Below are 25,601 nucleotides of genomic sequence, written 5' to 3'. Positions count from 1 at the left end.
TACCTGTTCAGATTTCCAGCTTGTGACGGTCAGGTCTAACAGCCCAGATTTCTGGGTGATTGTCCACCTACGCTGCTTTGACAGGCACTCTGGCAATTCCCCCCCCCCCCATTTTCCATTTCTACTGAGTCACCAATGAATTGCCTTCCTTTTTTTGTTGTTGCCGTTAAAATAAAAAAGAGCCATTTAATCGGTTCGATTTTATATGCCGCCCTTCTCCGGAGACTCAGGGCGTCTTACAATTAAGGCATTAAGCAATAGCCTTCATACTTTTGTATATACCTGCTTAGTAGGGCTTTTGGCCCCCCTAAGCGGTGTTCTTTTTTTTATATATACAAAGTCATCTTATTGCCCTCACAATCCGGGTCCTCATTTTACCTACCTCGAAAGGATGGAAGGCTGAGTCAACCTTGAGCCTGGTGAGATTCGAACTTGCAGTAATTGCAGGCAGCTGACAGCTAAGTGCTATTTAACAGCACTTTAGTCCGCTGTTCCACCAAGGCTCTTTTTAGCCTTGAAGAGATTGGACTGCCATTTGTCAGAAATGGTGTAGTCTGCTTGGGTGGGGGGTTGGACTAAATGACCTACAAGGTCCCTTCCGACTCTGTTAATCTGTATCCTCTGACTTAAGCGGCAGGCTTAGTCTCCCTCTGTGGAACCTTAGCTGACTTTGGGCATTAAGAGGATTGGGTTGGGTTTTTTTTTTTTTTTTGATATTAGGATAATCTTTGTGGGGCAGGTTTCCAAGCGAAGCTGTGCATCTGCTTCCTTCTGGTGGCTTTAATCCTTGTGGTGGTGTATGTTTTCTGACAGGCCCACAACGATGGCGACATAGCTGCTGGCGTCTCCTTGCTGTCTAACAGCAAAGATGTGTCTGCCTGTGTTGCTTCAAACCCCGGGCAGCTGTCACAGGTTGGTGAATATCCACTTCTCTCTGGTAATCCTCAATTTACAACCACAGTTGAGCCCAACCTTTCTTTTCCGAAGTTTTAATTGAGTTTTGTTCCATTTTGAGACCTTTCTGTCCCCGGTCGTTCAGGGAATCCCTGCAGTGGTTTACTTACGTTGTGACCGAGGCTTACTGAGTAATTACAATACCCAATTAGTCCCAAACAAACTTATTTTATTGTAACAGCTGAGAATTACGTTCATTCCCAGGTGAGTCCCAATTAGTTGCAAAACAAGTCCTTCGGAAGAAGTCCCTCGGGATAATCACCAACCTTTATCTTCTTTGACACCCTGCCAAAGGCCTTTCTTGGCAAAGCCCCACGAAGTTCAGAAACAAACAAGAAATGCCGACTGGAAACAGAGTTAGCAGAGTTTGTTTCCTGCAAAAGGCCCAAGTGCCTCTGTTTCCCTTTTAAGCCTTATGGGAGGGGCCAATCGTCTCCTGGCCTTACTCCTGAGTTGTCCCTTTTGCTTTAGCTGCTCTTGCCTTCTGGCAGCTCTGCGCATGCGCGCACTAGGAACAGGCCCCTCCTCTTTCTCTGCCTCTCTGCTGTCCGACTCGGGGGGCTCCGGAGTCCGCGCATCACTCCCAGATGACCCTGGCCCCATCTCTGCCTCTGACGCAGAGCTCTCGTCCGGGTCTTCCCCAGCCTCCAGGACTGGCCCATGGTCCTCCCCAGCCTCCTCACTGTCTGACTCCGCTGCCAGCTCTGCACAACAACGTAGTCACCCGGTTGTTAAGTGAGTCAGGCTTCCCCATTGACTTTGCTTGTCAGAAGCTCACCTAAGGAGACCCCAGGGACACTGCAACCGTCATAAATATGAGTCAGTTGCCAAGGGTCTGAATTTTGATCCCCTGACCATGAGGATGCAGGAACGGCCGTAAGTGTGAACTGATGTCAGTTTTTGTGTGAACGGCCGTAAGTGTGAACTGATCAGTCAGTTTTTTCAGTGCCCTTGTAATTTTGAACGGTCACTAAATGAATTGTTGTAAATCGAGGGCTATCTGTACTTGATAAGCTAGAGAGAAGTTCCCTGGGGATGGGCTCCAGCACGAGTCCGAAAGCTCGGAAGACTAAACCTCTGGTCCTGGTTACTGACCCAGATTAACATTATCCTGGGACACTTAGATAGGCCTTCATTTGTGAAGGTGTCTCTGAAGGTGTCTGTGATGACCTGGGGCACGGCACAGAGGCAACAAAGGAAGCTGACAGTTCAAACCCTTTATTGCTCCAAATTTCCCCAAATGCTCCCACGTTTCTGGCAAGTCCCAGAGCAAAGTCATGACACAGACGCACCTCAAGCAGCCTCTGGCTGCAAGTAGTCCATCCAGCATAACGGTGTGAGCACAACGGCTGCAAAGCAAGAAATCCAGCAGGGCAAGTCCAGGAGTCCAGGAAGGAACGGAGCAAGGTAGTTAATCCAGAAAGCCCGAAAGAAGGCAAGGAATCCAGGAAAGTTCAAACGTCGGCACTCAACACTCCCTGAATTCAGCATTTGTTCCCGACAAATACCCCTCTCCACAGCGTCTCCTTAAGTCTCAGACCCCAGGTGTGCCTCGTGAAGAGGGGTGGGGCGCTCTCCTCCCGAGTAGCCAGCTCAGTCTGCGCTGTTCTCGCCTTCTCTCCACTCGCCGTGCTCGAGGATCAGGAGGGGGTGGTCCTTGCTCATCTCCTGAGCTCTGTCTCCCATGTTCACTGCTTAGCCCCTCTTGGTCATCCTGTCCCCCTGCCTACAAACTGTCCCAATCCTGAAAGGCCCTGGCCTAACTGGGCCTGCTCCTCCCTATTTTCCTCCCAAGCCAACCAAGACGCCCCCTCAATCTCTGTCTGCTCCGGTTTTGGCTCGTCTTCCTCCGATTCAGGCTCTGACGGAGGCATGACAGTCTCTCTGCGTCTACCTGTTCTTTATGTGCTCTTCGAAGTATGATCTCGTGGCTTAATTGTGCGGCTTTCTCTCTTCCACAGATCGGTGACACTGATCATAATACCGTGTTGGACGAAAACAGGTGAGAGATGGTTTCAATTTCTACAACAGAATATCTTTCTCCCCACTCTCTCTTCCTGGCCACTGACGGACCAGACGAGTGATTCCAGCTTCCTTTTTAATCCCTCGTCTCTCCTTTAGGTCTCTCTCAACAACGGAGAGCCTCCGCAAGCTCTCTGAACAGTTGAACGGCATGGTCAGCCAGGTACGAGGCCACCTTTGACCTTTTAGCTTATTTCTTTAAAGCTCAGAAACAAACCTCGGAATGTTGGCGTCCTCGGTACCCTCCGAGCTGGGTGGAAGCTAGCACCCCTCCAGCACTGATGATGTCACCTAGTTGGGTCATGAAATGTCTTCAAGGATACAGCCCAAGGTTGTGGTCCACCAGCAGCCTGCAGAGCTGGCAACGGAGTCGGACAGTGAGGAGTCTGGGGAGGAACATGGGCCAGTCTTGGAGTCTGGGAAAGGCTCGGGCAAGGGCTCTGCTTCGGAGGCATAGATGGGGCCAGGGCCATCTGGGAGTTATGCACGGACTCCAGAGCCTCCAGAGTCAGATATCAGAGAGGCGGAGGAACAGGAGGAGCCTGTTCCTAGTGCGCGCACGCGTAGAGCGGCCAGAAGGAAAGAACAGTTAAAACTAAAGGGACGACTCGGGAGTAAGGCCTGGAGATGATTGGCCCCTCCCATAAGGCTTAAAAGGAGCAAAAGCACGTGGGCTCTTTGCAGGAAAGCAACATTGTTAATTCTGTTCCCAGTTGGCAACGCTGTTTGATTCTGGACTCTGTGGGGCTTTGCCAAGTAGGTCTTTGGCGGCGTGTCAAGGGAGATAAAGGTTGGTGATTCTCCCGAAGGACTTTTTGCAACTAATTGGGACTCAGCTGTGAATGAACATAATTCACAGCTGTTGCAATAAAAGAGGTTTTTGGGACTACTCATGTGTTTTAATGACTAGATCACAACACCCAGCTCAGAAAGCACGAACGACCTCAAATTCAACTCTGAGCTACAAATTGTCTCTTTTCTCGAAACTTATAAGGATTCCTGATAATCAGAGTTAGGGCAGCTTGACAGTGAAGCAATAAAGCAGTTTTGCCATGGGGTCTGTGCAGGGGTGAAATGCTCTGAAGTCTGCTACCGGTTTGCTTTGCTACCGGTTCGCTGCGTGCATGCGGGTATGCGCCAAAAGCACACTTCATGTGCACTCGCACTATAGGCAGTACTATAGGCGCAGCGTTGAAAAAGGAGGTTTAAGGTTTTCTAAGGTAAGTAAAACGAGGGGCGGAACAGCTGTGCCGCGCAATTTAGATTCGCTAGAAAGCAGGATTTCCTGCTTTCTAGTGAATATAAATCGCGCTGCACAGCTGATCGTCGGAAATGCCGGTTCGTCTGAATTGGTAGAATTTTTTTTACTACTGGTTCGGGCGAAGCGGTAGCATTTCGCCCCCGGGTCTGTGGGAAATGTGCGTGAAAACATTTTCAATCCTTATCCCTTTTCAGGGGGGGGAAAAAATAGCATTTAAGCAGAGATTGGATCCATGAAAATAGAACAAATATTGGAAGGAGAAGGGAGTTGGCACAATCAATCCGTCCGCCTTCAGGGCTCTGAAACGTCCTTCAGCTTATTATTAGTATTTTTTAAATTCTTCGATGGGCTAAAAACAGCCAGTCGTGCCCCCATATAGCTTGGAATTACCGATCGACCTGTGGGAACAGAATCCAGATCCTTACCGTGACCCTTAACCTATCTTTTGCAGACCACGACTTACATCAATGGAGAAAACATCATGCCGTCTGCGAACATGAAAGAGATGGCGGTAGGTCTACCCTTCCGGGCACTCCGTCAGCCAGGATTTTGTAGCCATCCCTCCACGATGTTTCACCCACAAGCTACAGCTCCCACAATGCCTTATAAGGGGGCATGCTGATTAGGGGAATCCTGGGTTTTTGCCTTCCCTGTTAGAAGAGCTTGGGTTGGGGGAAGGTATTGAGTTCAAGAGATATCCCCGTGGCAGGAAAAACGGCATAGAATTTGGACCACAATTTCAGCCCAGTCTTACAAACTGGACTCGTCAAGGTTGCATATCTTTGATTCGGTTGCCTTGACTTTGAAATAGGGGCAAAGTTTTTAGGGTGCGGTATGTGATTCAGAGGGAGATGGGTTTGGGGTTCTTTCGTTGAGGAGGGGTTGCAGAAAACTACTGAATTTTTCCCCTCTTTTTTTAAAAAAAGTGTTTTGCCTTTTCTCTCTCTCCTCTTCTTCTCCTTCCTCCTCCTCCTCTTCCACCTCTGGCTGTCTGCATGTGCCCCATCAGACTCGTTACCAGGAGCTGGCAGTAGCTTTTGACTCCAGCAATTTAACAAACAAACAACTCAGTGCAGAGATAGAGGAATTGGTAAGGAACCTAACTAGATCGACCGATTTGGCTTTGGCTGCTCTTCTCTGCTCTCTGGGCTCCTGTAAGGTCCTCCATCCTTTCACTGTGCCACAAGACAAGATGTGTCAGTGTGCACCACTACAAATCTGTTGATCGGCATCCTTCAATAGTCACTGTCCTATCTGGAATTCAGGAACCCCAATTAAAACTTTGTTCAGCGTTATGTTTTCACACCTGAGCGTGTGTGCGAAGGGCTCATTGGCTAATTACTGACGGAGTATCTCTGCATTAGAATGTCAACTCGCAAAGCATCCCTAGCCTGTTCTCGAGTTGCTATAGGCAAGGGGGATGGGAAACCGACGAAACAGCATGGCAGCCAAAGACAGATGCACATTCCAAACTTATCTCTTTCAAGGCTGTATCCCAGGGTTACTTACAGCGGCCGGAAGGGAGTGATCTCTACAACCCGCGAAATTGCCCCGTTGGTGAATGTGATTGATGACACACCCTGGGGGGAGGAGGGAAACGGGCATGATTGGGGCCGTAAATTATGTGGGGTCAGAGCTGGCTTCTGATAAATAAGGCTAAATCGAGGCTCATGATTTAATTAGGGCATTCCTTGGAACCCTGACAGCAAGCCAGCTCTGACCCCACGTAATTTACGGCCCAATTTGCCATGAAGCTTGGCAAGCATTTCGTTCAGACCCGTCATGGCTCTTCTGCCTGTCTTCCCAACAGCCCCCACCCCCCAATTGGAGATCAAGTCGATTCCCAACCTGTCTGTGTTTAATCTCTGACAGGTTAATACTACTAGGAGTTTCATCGTCCTTGGAAGTGAGATCTTCAGCCTTTTAGTAGCAGAACTGTCAGAAAGGGCCAGCTTGGAGGACAGGCAGAGATTGACCAGGAGAGAAATTTGCCACAAAATAAGGAAGGATGGGCTGAATAGAAGCAGCCAGGTAACTTTAAGAAACGGTAGGGTTGCGCCCCAGGTGCTTTTGGGGAGAGGGAGAAGCTGTAGGTTAAAAAGATAAAAGGAATCCTTGCAGATTTTACTCCTCTAGTCGCCGCCAACTCTAGGGCTCATCTCCGTTTCAAGGCCATCGAGCCAGCGCTGTCCGAAGACGTTTCCGCGGTCAAGTGGCCAGCATGACGTCGCGGAGCGCTATTAACCTTCCCACCGAAGTGGTACCTATTTATCTACTCGCATTTGCCTGATTTCGAACTGCTAGTTTGGCACGAGCTGAGCCGAGGACGGGGATCTCACCCCGTCGCATGGCGCTCGGGTCTCGAACGCCTGTTGTCCAGCCAACAAGCCCAGCATCTTAACCACCGAGCCATCGCTCCACCCTGTAACCTGTAGGCATAAACCCAATTCATCCCATCAAGAAATGGGTTCAAAACTCATTTTGAGAGATCCTGAAACCTGTGCTCACCCCAAGATAACAGTCCTGATTTTCCTCATTTGTTCAGTGTTGACTCAGCAAGAGCAGATCTTTCTAGATCCAAAACTTAAGATGAGCCAGACGCCTGTTCTACTCTTGTGGCACCGTGAGGAACCCCACGTGGGCCATCTTGGCTTGTGGCAGCTTCTCTTCCTGCTTGCCGTCTTCCTTGCACCTAAGGGCTGTTTTCGGGTAGTGAAAGGGGCCTCGCTGTGTTTGAAACCTTCCTTCTTGTGTCGCCCTCTCCAGCTTGTTTGCACGCCCTGTTTTTATTTCCCCCCCCCTCGTTTTTTTTCCTTTGAATTCTCATTTTTTTCCCCCCTCTCTGGTGGGTCATGAAGTCCTTTACGTTGGAACGCTGCCTGTCTCTGGACAAGGCAGGAACATAAGTCCCAAGTCGCTTCTTTTCAGTGCCATTGTGATGGTCTCTAAACGGCCGGTTGTAAGTGGAGGACCCCTGTACCCCCGAAAGCAACACAGCACGGGTTTGGGGGACCCTGGTTGGGGGTGTTTCTGCTGGCCTGACATTGGCCCCCGAGCTGTGTTGATCCCCCACAAAAGCCTTAACCAGCATTGCCTAGCTTCAGACGTGATCCTTGTGTCTCCGTTTTGTTCCTTCTGCAGAAACAACAGAACCAAGAGGTGGTGAATGAGTTGGAGAAGGTAACAGAAAGAGAGATATTCCAGAGATACAAAAATGGTGTTATTTTGCTTCCACCCCTTTCCCACCCCCACCCCCGTCTTCTAAACTTTATTGGGAGGGTTTCAACTGCCTTAGGTAAAAGTAAAGGTTCCCCTCGCACATATGTGCTAGTCGTTCCTGACTCTAGGGGGCAGTGCTCATCTCCATTTCAAAGCCGAAGAGCCAGTGCTGTCCGAAGACATCTCCGTGGTCATGTGGCTGGCATGACTCAACGCCAAAGGCGCACGGAACGCTCTTACCTTCCCACCAAAGGTGGTCCCTATTTTTTCTACTTGCATTTTTTAGATGCTTTTGAACTGCTAGGTTGGCAGAAGCTGGGACCAATCACGGGTGCTCACCCCGTTACACGGCGCTAGGGATTCGAACCACTGAACTGCCGACCTTTCGGTCGACAAGCTCAGTGTCTTAGCCACTGAGCCACCATGTCCCCTCAACTACCATGCAGTTAATTTACAGACCCCCTAATCCTATGGATGGTGAAATTGCATTTACCCTCCAGGGTAGAGGTGTAAAAATTACAACCTTAATTCATACGGATCGGTTTCCCCTCCAATTTTTCAATCTGAACAGGTCTTTGTGGCGAGCAGAACAAAACACACGGTTTTTTTGTTCTTCCGTTCCTCACAGTTGTGTGGCTTGCCATCAAGTCACAGTTGTCCTATTGTTTGCATTCATTTTTTTAATGTAAAAGCTGCTGTATGCGGCTGTATCAGCTTCTTCCTGTCCTTCCAGATGCCAATAATTCTGCATTTCTTTTGATCATCGACCCGGTTAGTCTTGCTCAACTGAGGGGGTGGTTCTCTTTTTGTTTTAAAAACCTTACGCCTTTTCATTTAGTTTTTTTTTTTTTAAATTAACACAATGTCAGTATGCATTTCCAAAGCAGATATTTGTTACCACGGCAATAACTTGCGTCCGCCAAATAAACACGAGTGCCCATTTAGTTGTAAAAATAAGAAGGAACAGAGGCCGCTCTCGAAGGATAGTTTCCCAGCCTCTTAACCATCATTTCTGAAAAGTTGTTTGTGGAAAGACTGTAGAAAGCTTTTAAACGCTTGTCTGGGCCCGAGCGGTTCTAGCAATATCTGAATATAATAAATCAGTGTTTCTCAACCTTGTGTCCTGACCTAGGCTCCCTTAAAAAGCAGGAAGCAGACTCTTGATCCCAGCAAAACCTCTTTTATTTACACGACTCTGAATTCCTTTCATTCACAGTCAGCAAGGCCTGTCCAAACAGTCTTTCAAAGGAATATTTATCAACACAGACCTTATCTCGCTTGGCAAGCTGCCACGTAACTTGTTTTCAAACGCAGAGTAAGACAAAACTTGGCCACAGAGTCTCTTTAAGAGTCATGAACAGAACTTTCCACTCTTGAAACGATCGAATGAACAAATTGTTTCCTGCAAAAACCCACTGCCCTGTTCGCTCCTCTTTGGTTTCCTAGGGGAGGAGCCAATCACCTCCAAGGTGTAGCTTTACTCCCAAGTCGACCCTGCTTTCTCAATAGTTCTTGTCTTCTGGCAGCTCACACTGAGAACGGGCTCCAGCTGTTCCTCTGCCTTGCTGCTGTCTATCTCCCTCTCTGCCTCCGACGCAGAGCCCTCGTCCGAGCTTTCCCCAGCCCCCAGGACTGGCCCATGTTCCTCCCCAACCTCCTCACTGGCCACCGATGGGCCACAACACCTTGGCAGTTTGAAGATGGCTGAACTTCACCTCCATCCATCTTCAAAGTGCCAAGGTTTGAAATGAAATCCGTCACTTTTGAGAAAGACTGCGCTAAAGACTGGAAAACAGCACCGCTAAACTTGATTGCCGATCTGGCCGAGCGTTAAATAAATCGTGTTTCCACAGGAAAAGAAGGGCTTTGAGCAGAGGTTTGCGAAGGAGCAAGCCACTCTACGAGAACAACTACAGGTAGGTGTAATTACCGTTCGGTATCAGGCTCCCATCCCTTGTCCTGGTGGCCGCCTCCAACTTACAGGAGGAAGCTCCTGGTTTTGTGGGAAGCCGTGTTCGGTTACCCGCTGGCTCCCTCAATGTTCCTGAGCTCACCCCACTCTCCTGGGCTTCCTTTAAAGGTCCACATTCAGACCATTGGCATCCTGGTTTCTGAGAAGTCCGAATTACAGACAGCCCTCGGCCACACACAGCAGGCTGCCCGACAGAAAGCAGGTGGGTACCTTCCCAAGAGCATGAAGCAGACTCCTTATCCTGACAAAACCCCCTTTTTATTAAGTTACTGTGAATTCTTCGCATTCACATCCAGCAAAGGCTTTCAATGGAGAATTTACAGTCACAGACCTTATCTGGCTTGGAGAGCTGCCAGGCCAATATCTTCAAAACTTGGCAAGGAGCCTTGGAGACACAAACCAATTAAGCGAACTGATTGTCTCCTGCAAACTCCACTCTCCTTTCGCTCCTCTTTTATTCCCACTGGGAGGGGCCCTTCATCGTCCACCTGTCTGGCCTTACTCCCAAGTCGACCCTTGTTCTTTAGCAGTTCCCTTCATTTAGCAACTCTGCGCATGCACACACTGGGAACAGGCTCCAGCTGTTTGAGTGCCTCACTGATGTCTGACTCCGAAGGCAGCTGATAACTGGCATACGGCCCTGGCCCCCTCTCTGCCTCCGACGCAGAGCCCTTGTCAGAGCCTTCCCCAGACTCCAGAACTGGCCCATGTTTCTCCCCAACCTCCTCACTGTCTGAATCTGCTGCCAGATCCGCTGGCCGCTGGCAGGCCATAACAGTACCCTTTAGAGTGCTCCTCTCCTGGCTGCCTTCCTTTTTCAATCACCTGGAGGCATTAGAGACCTGGAATTCTTTTCCCACCGCCTGAGATCTTTTTGTCCCATCTTCAAAGAAATCCACTTCGATAGGCTTGAATTTAAACTTATCCCGGGTCCATTCCTTTTCCTTTCTGATCCTGGAGTTGGTTGGCACCAACTCCAGTCCAGCTTTGCTTTTTGGAGCAGCCCAAGTGGTCACTGAATCCTGTTGGCATTGTGGGCTTCAGGTGCGCTTGGATGCCGGCACCCCTAATCTTGGTTTGTTTGTTTTTTCCTGGGACAGCGGAAGCTGAGGATCTGGCCGCTAGGCTGCAGTCATCCCGCCAGAGGGTCTCGGAAGTGGAATACACCCTCTCCTCTCTCTCCGTTCAGCAGAAGCAGACAGAGAAAGTAAGCATGGGACATTTCCCCTCTTCTCGTCGTCTTTTGACGCCGTGGCTTCCTTTTTTTGTGAAGTAAGCCCTAGTTCCCTGCCCCAAATGCTTGCCAAGCAAGTAGAAATAGGGTGGTGTCGACCGCCAGCCCCTCCGGTAGCCAAATCGGATGAGGAGGAAGCGTGGGAGTCAGGTCCGGCATCAAGACAATCTGAGAGCTCTGAGGGGAGGAAGAGGAAACAGAGCTGTCAGAGAAAGAGAGAGAGACAGAGGTGAAATCTGGGCCGTCCGTCAGCCCTCAGATGGAGAGTCAACAGCCCCCAGGTCTGGAGGTGGCTGATGAGGAAGAGGAGGAACAGCTGGGTCCAGAGCCTGATGCATGGATGCACAGAAGGCAGAGGAGAGGAGAGCAGTGGAAATCTATGGGCCAGTCCTTGGGACGGAAGAGCCACTGCTGCTAGCAAAGCCCCACTCTAGCTCTGGAGATAAAAGGCAGGGGAAGGAGACGAATAGATGTGGCAGACAACTATTCATCTCCTGACTGGATAGACTTGTTAGCCTGAGAGAGAAACTTTTTGCCGGGGCTGCTGGCGCACCTAATAAAGGAAATATTTAGTTAACTACAGAGCCAGGTCAGAACATAAGGGTTTATTCATTTATTTTTTAAAATAGACCTCACACACTTTGCCTTATCTTTGTCAATAAGCACCCAGATCAGCATAGATTAACTTCAGACCAACCATCAAGTAGTAAACAATATCCCAATCAAGAGGTCTTCCTTCTCCAGCTAAGACCCTTGCTCAATTCTTTAGGGACAAGTAAAGGGGCATTTAATGCAAATAGGGCTGTTAGCATCTTAGCTATACAAGGCAAAATGTTTCCATGGGTGGGGGGTGGGATGGATGGATACTGGTGAATATTCAGCTTTTCCTGGCTGAATTTTGCTTTGGCAGAAGTCATTGGGCTAACTTGCTGTCGAATTCTGCGTAGCAGTTTACGAGATCTTGTTTTTAAAAAAACCCATCCATTCCATACTTATTTATTTTTTTCAAAGCAGTAAAGGGAATTGACCTGGTCAGTCAATCTGAATTATTTTAATCTAATAACAACAGAATTTATATAGAATCCTTAATTTTGGCAGTTAAATGCCCATCACAGGAGGGAGATACTGCCGGTGTTCGCAAGTTTCTTATCTGAAGACATTTCTCCCAGTGAAATATTTGTCTTTTTTTTTTTAAAATGCCTGTTTTGATGGGTTTTCCTTGTTTGACCACAGCACAACAAAGAGCTAGCGAAGGAACGAGATAACCTCAAACTGGAAATGTATAAGCAGAGGTGAGATTTGTCCTTTTTTGCTTTAGCATGATTGTTTGCGGTATTGACAGTAACAAAGGAGTGGTGCGATGTCCTAGAGGTGAAGGTCTCACCTCACAATCAGGAGGCTGTGAGTTCGATCCTAGGTAGAGGCAGATATTTCTCACTCTGGGCACACTGAGATTATATCTGTTGAACAAAACTCCGCATTGGCGACAGGAAAGGCATTCGGCCAGTAAACACTCAGCTCCATTCAGTTGCCCAAGACTCCACCCCGCAAAGGATTATGGGATCGTTAATAGATGATGATGAGTGATTCCCTTCACTGAGTGGTGCATAGTCGAGAGGTGAAGCTCTAACCTCACAATCAGGAGGCTGTGAGTTTGATCCTAGGTAGAGGCAGATATTTCTCACTCTGGGCACACTGAGATTATATCTGCTGAACAAAACTCCGCATTGGCGACAGGAAAGGCATTCGGCCAGTAAACACTCAGCTCCATTCAGTTGCCCAAGACTCCGCCCTGCAAGGGATTATGGGGTCATTAAAAGAAGATGATGATGGATAGTAACGAACGAGATCTTCATTTTGTTCTCTGGGGCTGCTCTTTCTCTCTCACTCTCTCCCTAGTAAAACCAATGAAGAACTCAAGCAGCAGACTTCGGAGTTGTCCGAGAAACTCCATAACCTCATCTCTGAAAATTCAGCCATGAAACTGAACATGGAAGATTTGCACAAGAAACTGGAAATGGCAGAACTGGTGATTCAGCAGGTATCGGCTTTATTGCGACTGCGAGTAGTATTTCAAGCAGAGACCATTCAAAGTTACAACAATCCCTGTGTGTGGGGGGGTGGGGGAAACGAAGTCGCAACTGGTTCTCTGGCACTGCAAAAGCCGTTTGCAGCATCCGCACGATCAAAAATTTGTGAGCTTGGCAACCAGGTTGTATTTACGACAGTTACAGTGTCCTGGCGGTGGGGTGGGGTGGGGTGTCATGTGATTTCCAGTTGCAACCTTCCCAGCCAGCTTCCCACAAAACCGCTAGGGGGAAACTTGTATTTGCCTCTGTTTTATGCAACCAAGGATAGTGTTAGCTTTTTTGGCTGCTGTCGCACACGGCTGGCTCATGTTTAAGTGATTGTCCACTAGGACTCCAAGGTCCCTCTCACATTTATTTATTTATTTATTGAGTCAGGTTTCGCCTAATCTGTATTTGTACCTTTGGTTTTTCCTGCCTAAGTGTAAAAAACCTTGCTTTTCTCCACATTCAATTTCATGTTGTTGGATAGAGCCCATTGTTCAAGTCCGTCGAGATCTTTTTGGATCCTGCACTTTTTTTCTGGGGTGTTGGCTCCTTGTAGTCTTTCCCCAGTCCCCCAAGAATTGTATGAAGCATGCTATGCTAAGCCACCTGAGTCTCCCTAATTCACTGCTCTAACTCAGCAGTCACCAACTGGGGGGTCCGCAAGAAAATTTGGGTGGTTCGCAGAAAAATTATTTGCATTTTTTATATTGCACTAAATCAGGGGTCCTCAAACTACGGCCTCTGGGAGATAACATGCAATGAACGCTTGTGTTGCTGCAGAGAGTCTCCTCCTTTGGGGTCTTTTTGTGTGGGTCGGAGGGGGGCAGAAATTCCAATTTGGGGTCTGCTTCAGCCTCCTGGTGTGGGGCTTTGGGCGAAGGCTGGAGGGAAGTGCTGCTGGTGGCATAGAGCCAAAGGGCCTCGTTCCAGTGGGACTGCATCATGGCCTGGAACTGGCTGACCATCTCAGCCTGCTGAACCTCCAGGCGCCAGTACCTGGCCTTGCACTCTCACAGGTCTTCCCTCTGCTTGGAAAACCTATGCTCGTAGTCCTCAGTGAGGTGCTTCTGCTGAGCCTCCTTCTTGGTCAGATCCAATTTGAACTGAGCCAGCTGTTTTGCCAACTCTTTCTCACGGTGGCTGCTTCCTGTTGGGGCCCTCAGCAGCCCGGGCAGGGAGGGGAGGAGTGGCTGGGTGGGGAGGGGCGAGTAGAGCCGTCGAGGCGCCCCTTGACATGAGTGACATTGAGTTGGCCATGCCCACTCAGTCACATGACCACCTAGCCACCCTCACCCAGCCGGTCAGTAGGCACAATCATATTAGTGGTGCGCGGGATTTAAAATTATGAATTTAGTGGTCCCTGAGGTCTGAAAGGTTGGTGACCCTTGCGCTAACTAATGCACCACTCTGGACCTCACCTTGACAAATCTCTCCTGGACAAGGGGAGAGAAGATTCAGTTCATTTCATTTTCATTTTATTAAATTTGTATACCGCCCTACTCCCGAAGGACTCAGGGCGGTGAACAGGCACGAAATAAAACACATAAATACAAAAGTTAAGACATGATTAAAACCCAATTAAATAATTTTTGCCCGAGACAATTTAAAACTCCCAATAATTTAAAACGAATTAAAATTTGAGTTTAAAAATTTAAAAGAACGGGAAAAGATAATGGAACAAGTTGGACTTGGATAACTGTGTGGGGTTTTTTTTACCCTTCTACTAGTTTTCAAGCCAGCCAGGGATCTCAGATGCTACTGCTCAGCAGCTACAGGCCGCCCTGGAGGAAAGAGGCAACTTAGAAAGTCAAATTGCCCAGGTAAGGTGGATGAACAGAGGGCATGACTTTGGAAAAAGGCCAGGGATTTGGCCTTGATGGCAGTGGTCCTTCGAGAATCTGATTCACACCCACCCGACTCTTCTCTTTCCTTCTTCCCCACTGAGCAGCTGTCAGAGTCTTTGCAGAAACTGCAGGCCGAACGCGATCAATACGTCCTGCGCCTGAAGGAGGAAGGGAACATCTGGCAGCAGCGAGTCGAGCTCCTCTCCGAACAGGTGAGGGCTATACCTGTGAGATCCTTTGGGGATCTCTAATGTTTTCGGAGGTTGCCCTTCAAGCTTGGTACAACTGGGTTTCCCACAGGTCCGGGCTCTGATGGGAGAGAAAGAACTCAGCGAGATTCGGATTGGGGAGCTGGAGACCAACCTCTCAGAGCTGCTCAGCAGTCAGTCAGGTAAATGCCGGCGTTCGCAACCGCCAAAGTGCCGCCTCCTAGTCACCTGATTCACCCCGTCTGTCTTCTCTAAATTGGGGCGTGGTAGCTTAATAACACAGGAGATTATCTTTGCTCCAGCGGTTCAAGTCCCAGCACCGTGTGAGTTCCCATCACTCACTTCAGCTCCTGCTCAGTTAGCAGTTCTATGCGAGTGTTGTGGTCCGCCAGCAGCCTGCAGAGCTGGCAGCAGAGTCGGACAGTGAGGAGGCTATGGTGGAACATAGGCCAGTCCTGAAGTCTGGGGAAGGCTCGGATGAGGGCTCTGCGTCAGAGGCAGAGATGGGGCCAGGGCCACCTGGGAATGTGCGGACTCCGGAGCCTCCAGAGTCGGACATCAGAAAAGTAGAGGAACAGGGGGAGCCTGTTCCTAGTGCGCGCATGCGCAGAGCTGCCAGAAGGCAAGAACAGTTAAAACAAAAGGGGTGACTCGAGAGTAAGGCTTGGAGATTATTGGCCCCTCCCATAAGACATAAAGGAAGAGCAAAGTCATGTGGGCCTTTGCAGGAAGCAACGTTGTGGACGGTGTCGGTTTGTACTTTGAAGCTCCGTCTTTGACTCCATGTTTCCGTGTGTCCTTGCCAAGATAATTGCCAATTAGGTCTTTGGCAGCGTGTCAAAAGAAGATAAAGGTGGATGTTTACCAGCCTTATTTGAAGGACTGTGGCAGACTTCTGTTGGACTATTTATAAACTCTTGGTGATTCAGCACGTGCTGTGAATGAAAGGAATTCACAGCCGTTAAAATAAAAAAAAGGGGGTCGGGACTAATTGTGTGCTTTTTACTATATCGGGAAGCCTAGGTCAGAACAGCAAGTAGATAAATAGGTACCACTTCAGTGGGGAGAGGAGCCGGTGCTTCAGGCGGATGGTTAGAATCCTGCTGGCACTGGGCCTTCCGAGTTGCAAGGCCCATTTGCAAGGCGACTTTGGCAGAAGGAGAGGGCCTCGGAGGACCCTGCAAGAAAGCCGTTCGTTTTTTCTTTCTGGTGTGGAACTAGCTTGCCCCCTCTAGCACACCTCGGAAAAGCATGAACCAAACAGCAGGCGAACTACTACTCTGCGTTAGCATTATAGTCCGACTAACGTATCGTCGCTATACGCGAAAACAAATCTTCTAAATCCAGCAGCCTTTCCTCCATACATCAGTAGCTCGGCGGAAAGATCCCTCTGCTCAGAGGTGGTATTCAGCCGGTTCAGATCGGTTCGCCCAAACCGGTTGTGGAAATCGCAGGTGGGCCTGCCCACCTACCCCTCCTCTATGCCGTCCTATTTAGGCATGTTTTTGAGGGACGGAAGGCCGGGCGCATGTATGGAAGGCAGGCGCACGTGCAAATTGGGTGCACATGTGTACAGAGCGGGTGTGCATGCACGAACCGGGCGTGCGCGCAGGGGACGAACCAGTAGTAACATAATGTGAAACCCACCGCTGCACTCTGCTGCAGCACGTTGGGTGCTTGCTCCAAGATGGTGGTCAGGGACAGAGGGTGGGGAAGATCATCATGTCTCCGGCTAGGCTTGCCATTAGAGTTGGCTCGATCCGAGGACGTTAGCCGTAAATTAAGCCGCCTTTCTCCTCCACCGGATTCCACAGCGGTGAAGGCCCAGGAAACGCAGCCCGTCCCTGCTGCCCCGGGACCTTCGCCAACGGAAGTGCACCTCCAAGAGGAGCTGGCACAGCTGGAGAAGGAGAAGGAGGAGCTGCTGGACCGATGGCAGACCCAGGTGCGAGACAACGGGCAGCTGAGCCAGCTCAACCAGGAGCAGGAGGAGCGGCTTCAAGAGCTGGAAAAGGCGTTGCAGCGCTACAGCGAGGAAGCCGTGGACAAGCAGCAGATCTTGGAAAACATGCAGAGCGACAAAGCTACCATCAGCAGGGCCATAACCCAGAACCGGGAGCTGAAGGAACAGCTGGCGGAGCTGCAGAACGGATTCGTCAAACTGGTGCGTTTCCTCCCCCCCCCCATCCAAGGCCGAGGCGTAAGTCCTCGGGTTATGACCATAATGGAGCCTTATGCCCGAAACTCCAGACAGCAGAGGCAGGGGTACTTTTGAACGTTCCAAATTTAAATCCCAAATTTGAATCCTCATTGTTTTATAGCTCCGTCCGTCTTATTTATAGAGAAGATTTTTTGCTTAAATCTGTTATGTTTGCCTCTTTAACTTTATTTCCTAAACATCTCTCATCCATTTGATTTGGGTACAGTTAGTCCTCGACTTAATAGCAGTTCGCTTTAATGACCGTTCGAAGTTACAACGGCACTGAAAAAAGCGTTTTAGGACTATTTTTCACACTTATGACCGTTGTAGCATCCCCATGGTCCCGCGCTGCTTGGCAACTGACTCACATTTATGACCGTTTCAGTGTCTTAGAGTCACACGATTCCCTTTTACGACCTTCTGACAAGCCAAGTCCATGGGGGAAGCCTGATTCACTTAACAACCGTCTGGCTAATTGTAACAATTTTATTTATTATTTATTTATTTATTCAATTTCTATACCGTCCTTCTCCCGAAGGACTCAGGTCGGTGAACAGTTAAAATAACATACATATAAAATGTGAATATAAGATGATTAAGCCAATTAACAAACTTAACAAACAAGCTTAACAATTAACAAGCTTAACAAACGCGGCAAGAAAATGTGGCAAAACCCCCTTAACAAATTTCTCACTCAGCAACCTAAATTTTGGGCTCAAATCGTGGTCGTAAGTCGAGGCCTACCTGTATTTCCCTTGAACCATCTCTTCCCCTTTCCTCTCCTTTTCAGACCAACGAGAACATGGAGATCACGAGCGCCTTGCAGTCTGAACAGCACGTGAAGAAGCAGCTGGCCAAGAAATTGGGAGAACTTCAGGAGAAGCTGGTGGACTTTAAGGAGAAGGCAAGGCTCTTTGGACTTCTGAGTCCAGTCTGGCTTTTATTCCTGGGAGCAGAACTATTTTTTGCACAGGTGGCTGTGGATTTTGGGGGTTAGGCTGCATAGTGCAGCTTTCCAACACAAGAATCGGGAACTACTTGGCTCAGTGGGAATCCAGCTCCTTGCTGTCAGACCATTTGTTTCAAAAGCACCGTTGGTTGATTGCCCCTGCAATCCTTCGTCTTTGACTAGAGCAGTGATGGCAAATCTTTTCGGCACTGAGTGCCAAAAAGGGAGCGTGCGCGTACACTCATCGGGGCCGCAACCCGGAAGAGGAACTGCCCAGGGGGCATGCACGCACCAGGAAATGAACTTCTGGTTTCCGGCTTGTGTATGCGCACCAGCCAGCTGATCTTCCAGTTTCCAGACGATCAGCTGGCTGGCGTGCATGCATCCGCCATAAACCGGAAGACCAGCTCTTCCAGTTCCCTGTACTGCCGTATGTATGAAGGCCAGCTGATTGTCATGCGCACATGCGCACCAGAAACCCAGAAAAGGAACAGGAGATGCTCATGCCAGGCAACATGGCCCTGCGTGCCACTTCGGGCATGTGTGCCATAGGTTCGCCATCATGGGACTAGGGTTTCTCGGCGCTGGCCCCTCTAAGATAGGTGGACTCCCAGAATTCCATGGCGGCTGGGAAACTCTGGGAGTTGAAGTCCACCTATCTTAAAGTTGCCAAGGTTGAGCCACTCTCTGGTCTGGATTTTTGGGGAAGCAAAATTGATCTTAAACATGAAACCATGGCTGAGATGCCCTCAAACTGGGGAGAATTGGTTTTGGGGAGGGGGGGAGAATCTTGGGGAAGGCAATATGTCACCCTTGATCGGGTTTAAGCTTGATCCTAGTTGATGCTGTCAGGAGAGCTTCAGCTCCTATACATAGTTATGGGAGATGCTGGGAAGAGATGTTGTTGGATGAGATCTTCGTTCACTGGGTCTTGTTCCATCCAAGATGGCTCTGAAGACCCACGAAGCTCAGGACTTCCAGGACCAGAGGGATCAGTATTTGGCCCACCTCCAGCAATACATCGCAGCCTATCAGCAACTGACGGTTGAGAAGGAGGAGCTACACAAACAGTACCTCCTGCAAACCCAGCTCATGGACCGTCTGCAGCACGAGGAAGTCCAAGGCAAGGTGAACGCCGAGATGCACTTCAAAGAACTTCAGAAAGCTAAGGTGAGCCCTGCAGATTTGACCTCTGGATTCTCTTTCGCGAAAGCCAACAGATAGATCTGGCTATGATGAGGTTCCCTAGTTGGGTCATGAAACGTTTGCAAGAAAACAGCCAAAGCATCAAGGACCCCACACTCCTCCTCCATCCTTCTTCTCTTTCTCCTCCTCCTCCTCTTCCTCCTCACAAACCCCACTCCCTTCTAGCACTGATGATTTTTCTTACTTGGGTCATGAAACGTCTGCCAGAAAACAGCTAAGCTAAGAAAGCATCAAGGACCCTACAGTCCTCCTCCTCCTCCTCCTCTCCAAAAACCCCACACTCTTCATTTGTTGATGAAGTTCCCTAGCTGGGTAATGAAACGTCTGTAAGAAAACCACCTGGCTCAGAGAGCACCAAGGACCCCATGGTTAGATCTAAGCTTGAGAGCATCTGCACCATCCAGATTCTCTACCAAGCGGAGCTTGATGGTTGCAAAGGGTTGATGTGCCTTCAGATGGCTCTCTCCATCTTTTCTTCAATGCAGGGATGTTATTTGGCCTTTGTCGGCCATCATATCATGTAGGAAGTCAAGCATGGAGGGGACGAACCTGAGAAAGGGCTGCTCGGTTGAAAAAAGCTGTCTGTCAACATGCAGCTTGAGTATCCAAATAAAAACCCAGGATCATTTCGATTCTGAAAAGCTTACTGTTTATTGAATACATAGCGTAGGAAGGTTGAGGTAAAACTAACTGAATTTCAAAGGCACTAGTTCACAGTATTAAATAATCAATTTCCCAGCCCGGGTGTCAGCAACCTGGGGCTCCGGAGCCGCATGTGGCTCTCTGGGCCCTCTGCTTTGGTTCCCTGTCAGGTGATCCTACCATTGGCTGGCCCTGCCCTTCGCCCTCCCTTCCCAGTCACTCCTCACCTGGTCTGAGAAGGTAAGGGCGACGGTGGGGGATGGAGAAGCGGCCAGGGCAGAGAGAGAGAGATACAGAGAGAGGGTGGGGAGAGAGAGACATCAAAGGGGTTTTGTGGTTCCCGGTGTTTTTTAACAACTGGTTCTCTGCCCTAATGACTGGCTGGGTAGGCATGGCTAGGGGGTCATGTGACTGGTGGAAATGAGTGACATTGTGTTGGCCACGCCCACCCAGGTTTTGTGGCTCCCGGTGTTTTCTTTTTTATGGGAAATGGGTCCAAATGGCTCTTGGAGTGTTTAAGGTTGCAGACCCCTGTCCCACCCCAACCCCCCAGGCTTCCACGTAGATGGTATTCAAAAGTCCTCTTTGTTATGGGAAACATCTGCCGCCTTCAGCACACCTGTTGTTCTGACCTTGAAAAGTTTCCAGAGTCTCCCAAGCTCCCTTTGGAACTGCAGGAGTTTCCTTTCTCCAAATTAACCCATTTGTAGTCAACATCCCCCACTCCCTTACTCTAATGACAGGTTGAAATGAAGAGGCACATAGCTGCCCATGTTGCATTCTTGACACAGGCTTTGGTGAAAACAGGAAAGATTAGGGATTCCTAGGTTTCTTTCACAAACATTGCTGGAGTAATTTGGCCAGGATTATTCTCAACCTCCTGATGTGAAATTGGAACAGTTACTGAAAAAAGACCTTCCTGTCCCGACAGAAAACCCTGGAATCCATTTCTAAGGAGAACAAGGAGCTTCAAGCCCAGGTCACCCAACTCATGGCCGAACTGGACGAAAGGATGCTACCCAGGGCCCAAGGTGAGTAGGATTGGGATGGGACAAAGCACGGACCGTCGGATCCCAGCTAAAGGTGATCCCTACCATCCTCTCTTGTGGCTTTGCAGGAGATGGAGTGGAAGCGGCCGAGTTTGTGGACTCAAAAACATCTCAGCTCAGCATTCCGGAGGATTTCGAGAGTAAAGAGGAAATGGTGAGCCCCTCCGTTCTCCTCCCTTGCCATTGTTGTGGCCCGCCAGCAGAGCTGGCAGCAGATTCAGACAGTGAGGAGGTTGGGGTGGAACATGGGCCAGTTCTGGAGTCTGGGGAAGGCTCTGATGAGAGCTCTGCGTCGGAGGCAGAGAGGGGGCCAGGGCCGTCTGACAGTTATCAGCTGCCTTCGGAGTCAGACATCAGTGAGGCAGAAGAACAGCTGGAGCCTGTTCCCAGTGTGTGCATGCGCAGAGCTGCCAGACGAAGGGAAGAGCTAAAGAACAAGGGTCGACTAGGGAGTAAGGCCACAGGTGGACGATGAACGGTCCCTCCAGAAGGAATAAAAGAGGAACGAAAGGGGAGTGGAGCTTGCAGGAGACAATTAGTTCGCTTAATTGGTTCGTGATTCTCTGTGACTCCTTGCCAAGCTTTGAAGATATCCGCCTGACAGCTCCCCAAGCCAGATATGGTCTGTGACTGTAAATTCACCCTTGAAAGATGTTGCTGGATGTGAATGCAAAGAATTCACAATAACTTAATAAAAAGGGCTTTTTGTCAGGACAAGGAATCTCCTTCGTGGTTTGGGGAAGCCTAGGTCAGAACAGCCGTTTGCGCTAACTCCGTTGCCTGAATTGCGACCACAAGGGGCAGTGCAAAGGTCACGAGGGCTGCTACAAGTCAAAAGTGGCATTTTCCGAAGCTGTCATAACTTCGGTCCGTTAAACCAGTGGTCATAAGTCGAGGGGAGGTCAGCCACAAGAGCAACTGGGCTGGGAGGAAGCATGGTCCTAAATCCCAGACACCCTTTTGCTCCGGATGTCAGCGTCCCAGTACTGACACCCTAAGAGTTTGAAGTTTGAAATTTATAGCCGTGCCACCCCGCTCAAATCGCCCAGCCTTCCTTTCCTAGGTGGCTTTCTTGACCTCCGCCGTGTCCCAAGCGGAGGGCGAGCGCGAAGAGATCAGACACCAGCTGATGGAAAAGAAAAAACAGTGCAGGGAGCTGTTGCAGCAGATCGCTAGCCTGAAGAAGGAGCAGCAGCTGCAGCTCACATCCACAGGAGGTAAGAGACCCACGCTGGAGAAGGGAGACCCCCCTCCCCACCGACCTTCCTCCTTGGGCTGTGCTTTGGCAAAGGCCCCTGTGTTCCTGTGACTCTCACACTTCGTGTCTCACTATTTCAGGCTCCGATGCCGATTCGGTTCCAGGAGAGGTCCATGAAGCCTTGAAAAGCGCCATGGAGAAGCTGCAGGTGAGCCTTTGGGAGACTCCTAAATGTCGACATTACGGTAACTTTGGGGTTTGTGATGCTCTCTGAGCTGAGTGGTTTTCTTTCAGACATTTCATGACCCAATTAGCTAACAGCATCAACGCTACAAGGGAGAGAGAGCAAATCCCCCATCTTTCTGATGCTGTTATCTACCATGCTTCCCCGAAAATAAGACCCTGTCTTATATTTTTTTGAACTCTGAAATAAGCGCTTGGTCTTATTGCCATGCGCTCAAAAGCCCGATTGGGCTTATTATCAGGGGATGTCTTATTTTTGGAGGAAACAGAGTATCTAGCTATCTAATCTGTCAGTTATCTATATCTATATTTCTATCTATATATCTATCTGCTATCTATCTATCTGCTATCTCTCTCTCTCTGCTATCTATCTATCTATCTATCTATCTATCTATCTATCTATCTATCTATCTATCTATCTATGAAATGAATAGATGAAATGAAATATTTTCAAGAAAACAATCAAGCTCAGAGAGCATGAAGGACCACACAGTTGTTGTCATCCTCCTCCTCCTCCCATATACCCCATTCCCTCCTAGTACTGATGATGTTACCTACTTGGGTCATGAGACGTCTGTAAAAAAAAACCCCACCAAGCTCAGAGGGCGCCAAGAACCCCTCAGTTCAACCCTGAACTACAAATACTCTCTTCTGTTATGATAACTGAATTATCTTCGCCCAGGATAAATTCCAAGGAAGTTCCACCTTGCTTCAATTTTAAATAACCACAGCTCAGTCGTTGTAAGGTACCTTGTTACCTTTCAAGAAGCTCCAGGTCTCTGCTTGAAGGCTCATTTTGAAAATCTCTGGCCCGCTTCTCAGTGGAAGCGATGGAAGCCCTTTCCCTCTTGACTGATCTCTTCCCGAAAGGAAGTTCAAGAGATGCTTCCAAGAACGACTTCCTAAACTAGCATCCTTTGGGTGAAGATGCTTGGGGAATAATCCTTGTTGGGAGAATTGTGGCTGTCTTCCCCTCCTTTCACCCACACAATCTCCTTTTTTCTGCTCCACGTTGTAGCTCCGATTCACGGACCTGATGCGCGAGAAGGCGGAGCTGAAAGAGCGCGTGGAAGAACTGGAGCACCACTGCATCCAGCTGTCCGGAGAAACGGACACCATAGGTAAGCCTGACCCATCTGTCTGATAAATTTACCCTGTTTCCCTGAAAATAAGACCCAACTGTAAAATAAGCCCTAGCATGATTTTTCAAGATGCTCGTAATATAAGCCCTACCCCAAAAATAAGCCCCAGTTAAGATCGTCAGCCAGATGGATGCATTTAGTACTGTATTTCCCCCAAAATAAGACCTAATTGGAAAATAAGTCCTAGCATGATTTTTCAAGATGCTCATAATATAAGCCCTACCCCAAAAATAAGCCCCAGTTAAGATCGTCAGCCAGATGGATGCATTTACTACCGTATTTCCCAAAAAATAAGACCTAATCGGAAAATAAGTCCTGCATGATTTTTCAGGATACTCGTAATATAAGCCCTACCCCCAAAATAAGCCCTAGTTAAGATCGTCAGCAGACGACGTTCAGTACCATATTTCCCCCAAAATGAGACCTAACCGGAAAATAAGCCCTAATGCGTCTTTTGGAGCAAAAATTAATATATGGGGAAAACACGGTAGCATTATCATTTTGCTTGAACATTGGGCAATAACAAAGAACACAACAAAATGAAAATTTCAGTGGTGAAAAAAGTAAGGTTCTACATTTAGGCAAGGAAAACCAAATGCACAGATGTAGTATAGGTGTAGTATAACCGTGAGAGGGATCATGGAATCCTTGTGAACAATCACCGTATTTTTCGGAGTTTAAGACGCACCTTTTTCCCCCCTAAAAGTGGGTGAAAATTTGGGTGCTTTTTACACACCGAATGTAGGGCCAAAGGGTAGGGGCCCACCCACTGGCCCCTACCCTTTGGCCTCTGCCTCCCAGCAGTTTACGTCCTTGCAGTAAGCAGCAAGAAAAAACAGCTCCTTTCAGCTTCAGCACAGCCTAATTAGCCCAAGTTGATTGGATCGGCCTCCCCACTCTCAGTTGTTTTACTCCCAGCTGTTTTGTGCGGGCCTCTGCTGCTTGCTGCAGGGAGGTAAATTGCTTGGAGCAGCCTCCTGGTATGGGTCTTTGGGCGAAGGCTGGAGGGAAGCACCGCTGGTGGCAAAGACCTTGTTCCAGTGGGACAGCATCATGGCCTGGAACTGGCTGACCATCTCAGCCTGCTGAGCCTCCAGGCGCCAGTACTTGGCCTTGCACTCACGCAGGTCTTCCTTCTGCTTGGAAAGCCTATGCTCCTAGTCCTCAGTGAGGTGCTTCTGCTGAGCTGCCTCCTCGGTCAGATCCAATTTGAACTGAGCTCTTTTGCCAACTCTTTCTTGTGGTGGCTGCTTAGCTCCAACAACTGCTTCCTGTTGGGGCCCTGAGGAGCCCAGGCAGGTGGCGAGGAGTGGCTGGGAGGGGAGGGGCGAGTAGAGGCCAGCAAGGCGCCCATCGATGCAAGTGACACCGATTTGGCCACGCCCACCCAGTCACATGACCACCTAGCCACGCCCACCCAGCCAGTCATTAGGCAGATCATATTAGTGGTCCACGGAATTTAAAATTGTGAATTTAGTGGTCCCTGAGGTCCGAAAAGTTGGTGACCCCTGGTCTAGAGAGCTTCCTGCCTGAGCAGGGGGTTGGACTAGAAGACCTCCAAGGTCCCTTCTAACTCTTGTTATTCTGTTAAAAGCGTTGGCCCGAGTTGGTATGAACCTCACAGCTCTGGGCATCAGTGTATTTATTCCATCCCGGTTGTCTTCTCCTAACCCTGCAGGCGAATACATTGCCCTGTACCAGAGTCAACGAGCGATTCTCAAACAGCGCCATCGGGAAAAGGAAGACTACATCAATCGGCTGGCTCAAGACAAGGAGGACATGAAGGTCAGGTCAAAATCCGCTTTCCTGGCCGTCCCAATCAGGATTGGGCCCTGTCAAGTTGGGCGCAGCCCAGGCGATACCTGGACTGCATTTGTCTCTCCTTTCGCGACCGTCGGTCCTTGTTTAAAGCATGGTGTCTCAGTTCACTTACCTTCCCTACCGGTTCGCAAATGTGAGCGTGCGCGGCCTTCTGCGTGCGTGCAGTGCTCGCGCATTACATCCGGGCATGTGGGCGGAGCCTCCCACAGTCACCGCTACCGGTTTGCCCGATCTGGAGCGAACCGGTTGAATCCCCCCTTAGGTATTGCTGCTACTTTTCTGCTCCCAGGAACGAAGACCCTCTGTTCCTTCCCCAAGTACGTAGCTTTTCGAGCGACTTAGCAGATGCCCAGAGAGACAC

At 49.2% G+C, this 25,601-nt stretch overlaps 1 protein-coding gene across 5 annotated transcripts in view; it reads left to right on the top strand.

Annotated features, from left to right (window-relative positions):
- GOLGA2 (golgin A2) overlaps nucleotides 1–25,601 on the top strand; it is a 39,544-nt gene that overhangs the window by 11,566 nt on the left and 2,377 nt on the right. For 2 of the 5 annotated variants that reach the window (XM_070955668.1, XM_070955667.1), the window contains 23 exons: nucleotides 814–912; nucleotides 2,916–2,956; nucleotides 3,076–3,139; nucleotides 4,689–4,748; nucleotides 5,247–5,327; nucleotides 7,379–7,417; nucleotides 9,310–9,372; nucleotides 9,537–9,630; nucleotides 10,529–10,635; nucleotides 11,896–11,954; nucleotides 12,562–12,703; nucleotides 14,465–14,557; nucleotides 14,686–14,793; nucleotides 14,882–14,972; nucleotides 16,605–16,954; nucleotides 17,781–17,894; nucleotides 18,885–19,109; nucleotides 20,719–20,818; nucleotides 20,905–20,990; nucleotides 21,900–22,053; nucleotides 22,175–22,242; nucleotides 23,296–23,398; nucleotides 25,098–25,204. In XM_070955668.1, the coding sequence (XP_070811769.1) occupies nucleotides 814–912; nucleotides 2,916–2,956; nucleotides 3,076–3,139; nucleotides 4,689–4,748; nucleotides 5,247–5,327; nucleotides 7,379–7,417; nucleotides 9,310–9,372; nucleotides 9,537–9,630; nucleotides 10,529–10,635; nucleotides 11,896–11,954; nucleotides 12,562–12,703; nucleotides 14,465–14,557; nucleotides 14,686–14,793; nucleotides 14,882–14,972; nucleotides 16,605–16,954; nucleotides 17,781–17,894; nucleotides 18,885–19,109; nucleotides 20,719–20,818; nucleotides 20,905–20,990; nucleotides 21,900–22,053; nucleotides 22,175–22,242; nucleotides 23,296–23,398; nucleotides 25,098–25,204 (2,448 nt within the window). The remainder of the gene's footprint in view (nucleotides 1–813; nucleotides 913–2,915; nucleotides 2,957–3,075; nucleotides 3,140–4,688; nucleotides 4,749–5,246; nucleotides 5,328–7,378; nucleotides 7,418–9,309; nucleotides 9,373–9,536; nucleotides 9,631–10,528; nucleotides 10,636–11,895; nucleotides 11,955–12,561; nucleotides 12,704–14,464; nucleotides 14,558–14,685; nucleotides 14,794–14,881; nucleotides 14,973–16,604; nucleotides 16,955–17,780; nucleotides 17,895–18,884; nucleotides 19,110–20,718; nucleotides 20,819–20,904; nucleotides 20,991–21,899; nucleotides 22,054–22,174; nucleotides 22,243–23,295; nucleotides 23,399–25,097; nucleotides 25,205–25,601) is intronic. The other 3 variants (XM_070955671.1, XM_070955670.1, XM_070955669.1) reach the window with 2 other exon arrangements.

The sequence above is a fragment of the Pituophis catenifer genome, unplaced genomic scaffold (assembly GCF_029215685.1).
Source record: "Pituophis catenifer annectens isolate HBS135680 unplaced genomic scaffold, rPitCat1.0.hap2 SCAF_17, whole genome shotgun sequence".
Taxonomy (NCBI): Eukaryota; Metazoa; Chordata; class Lepidosauria; order Squamata; family Colubridae; genus Pituophis; species Pituophis catenifer.
The sequence above is the reverse complement of the archived record's forward strand: the minus strand, read 5'-3'. Positions and strand labels throughout refer to the sequence as shown.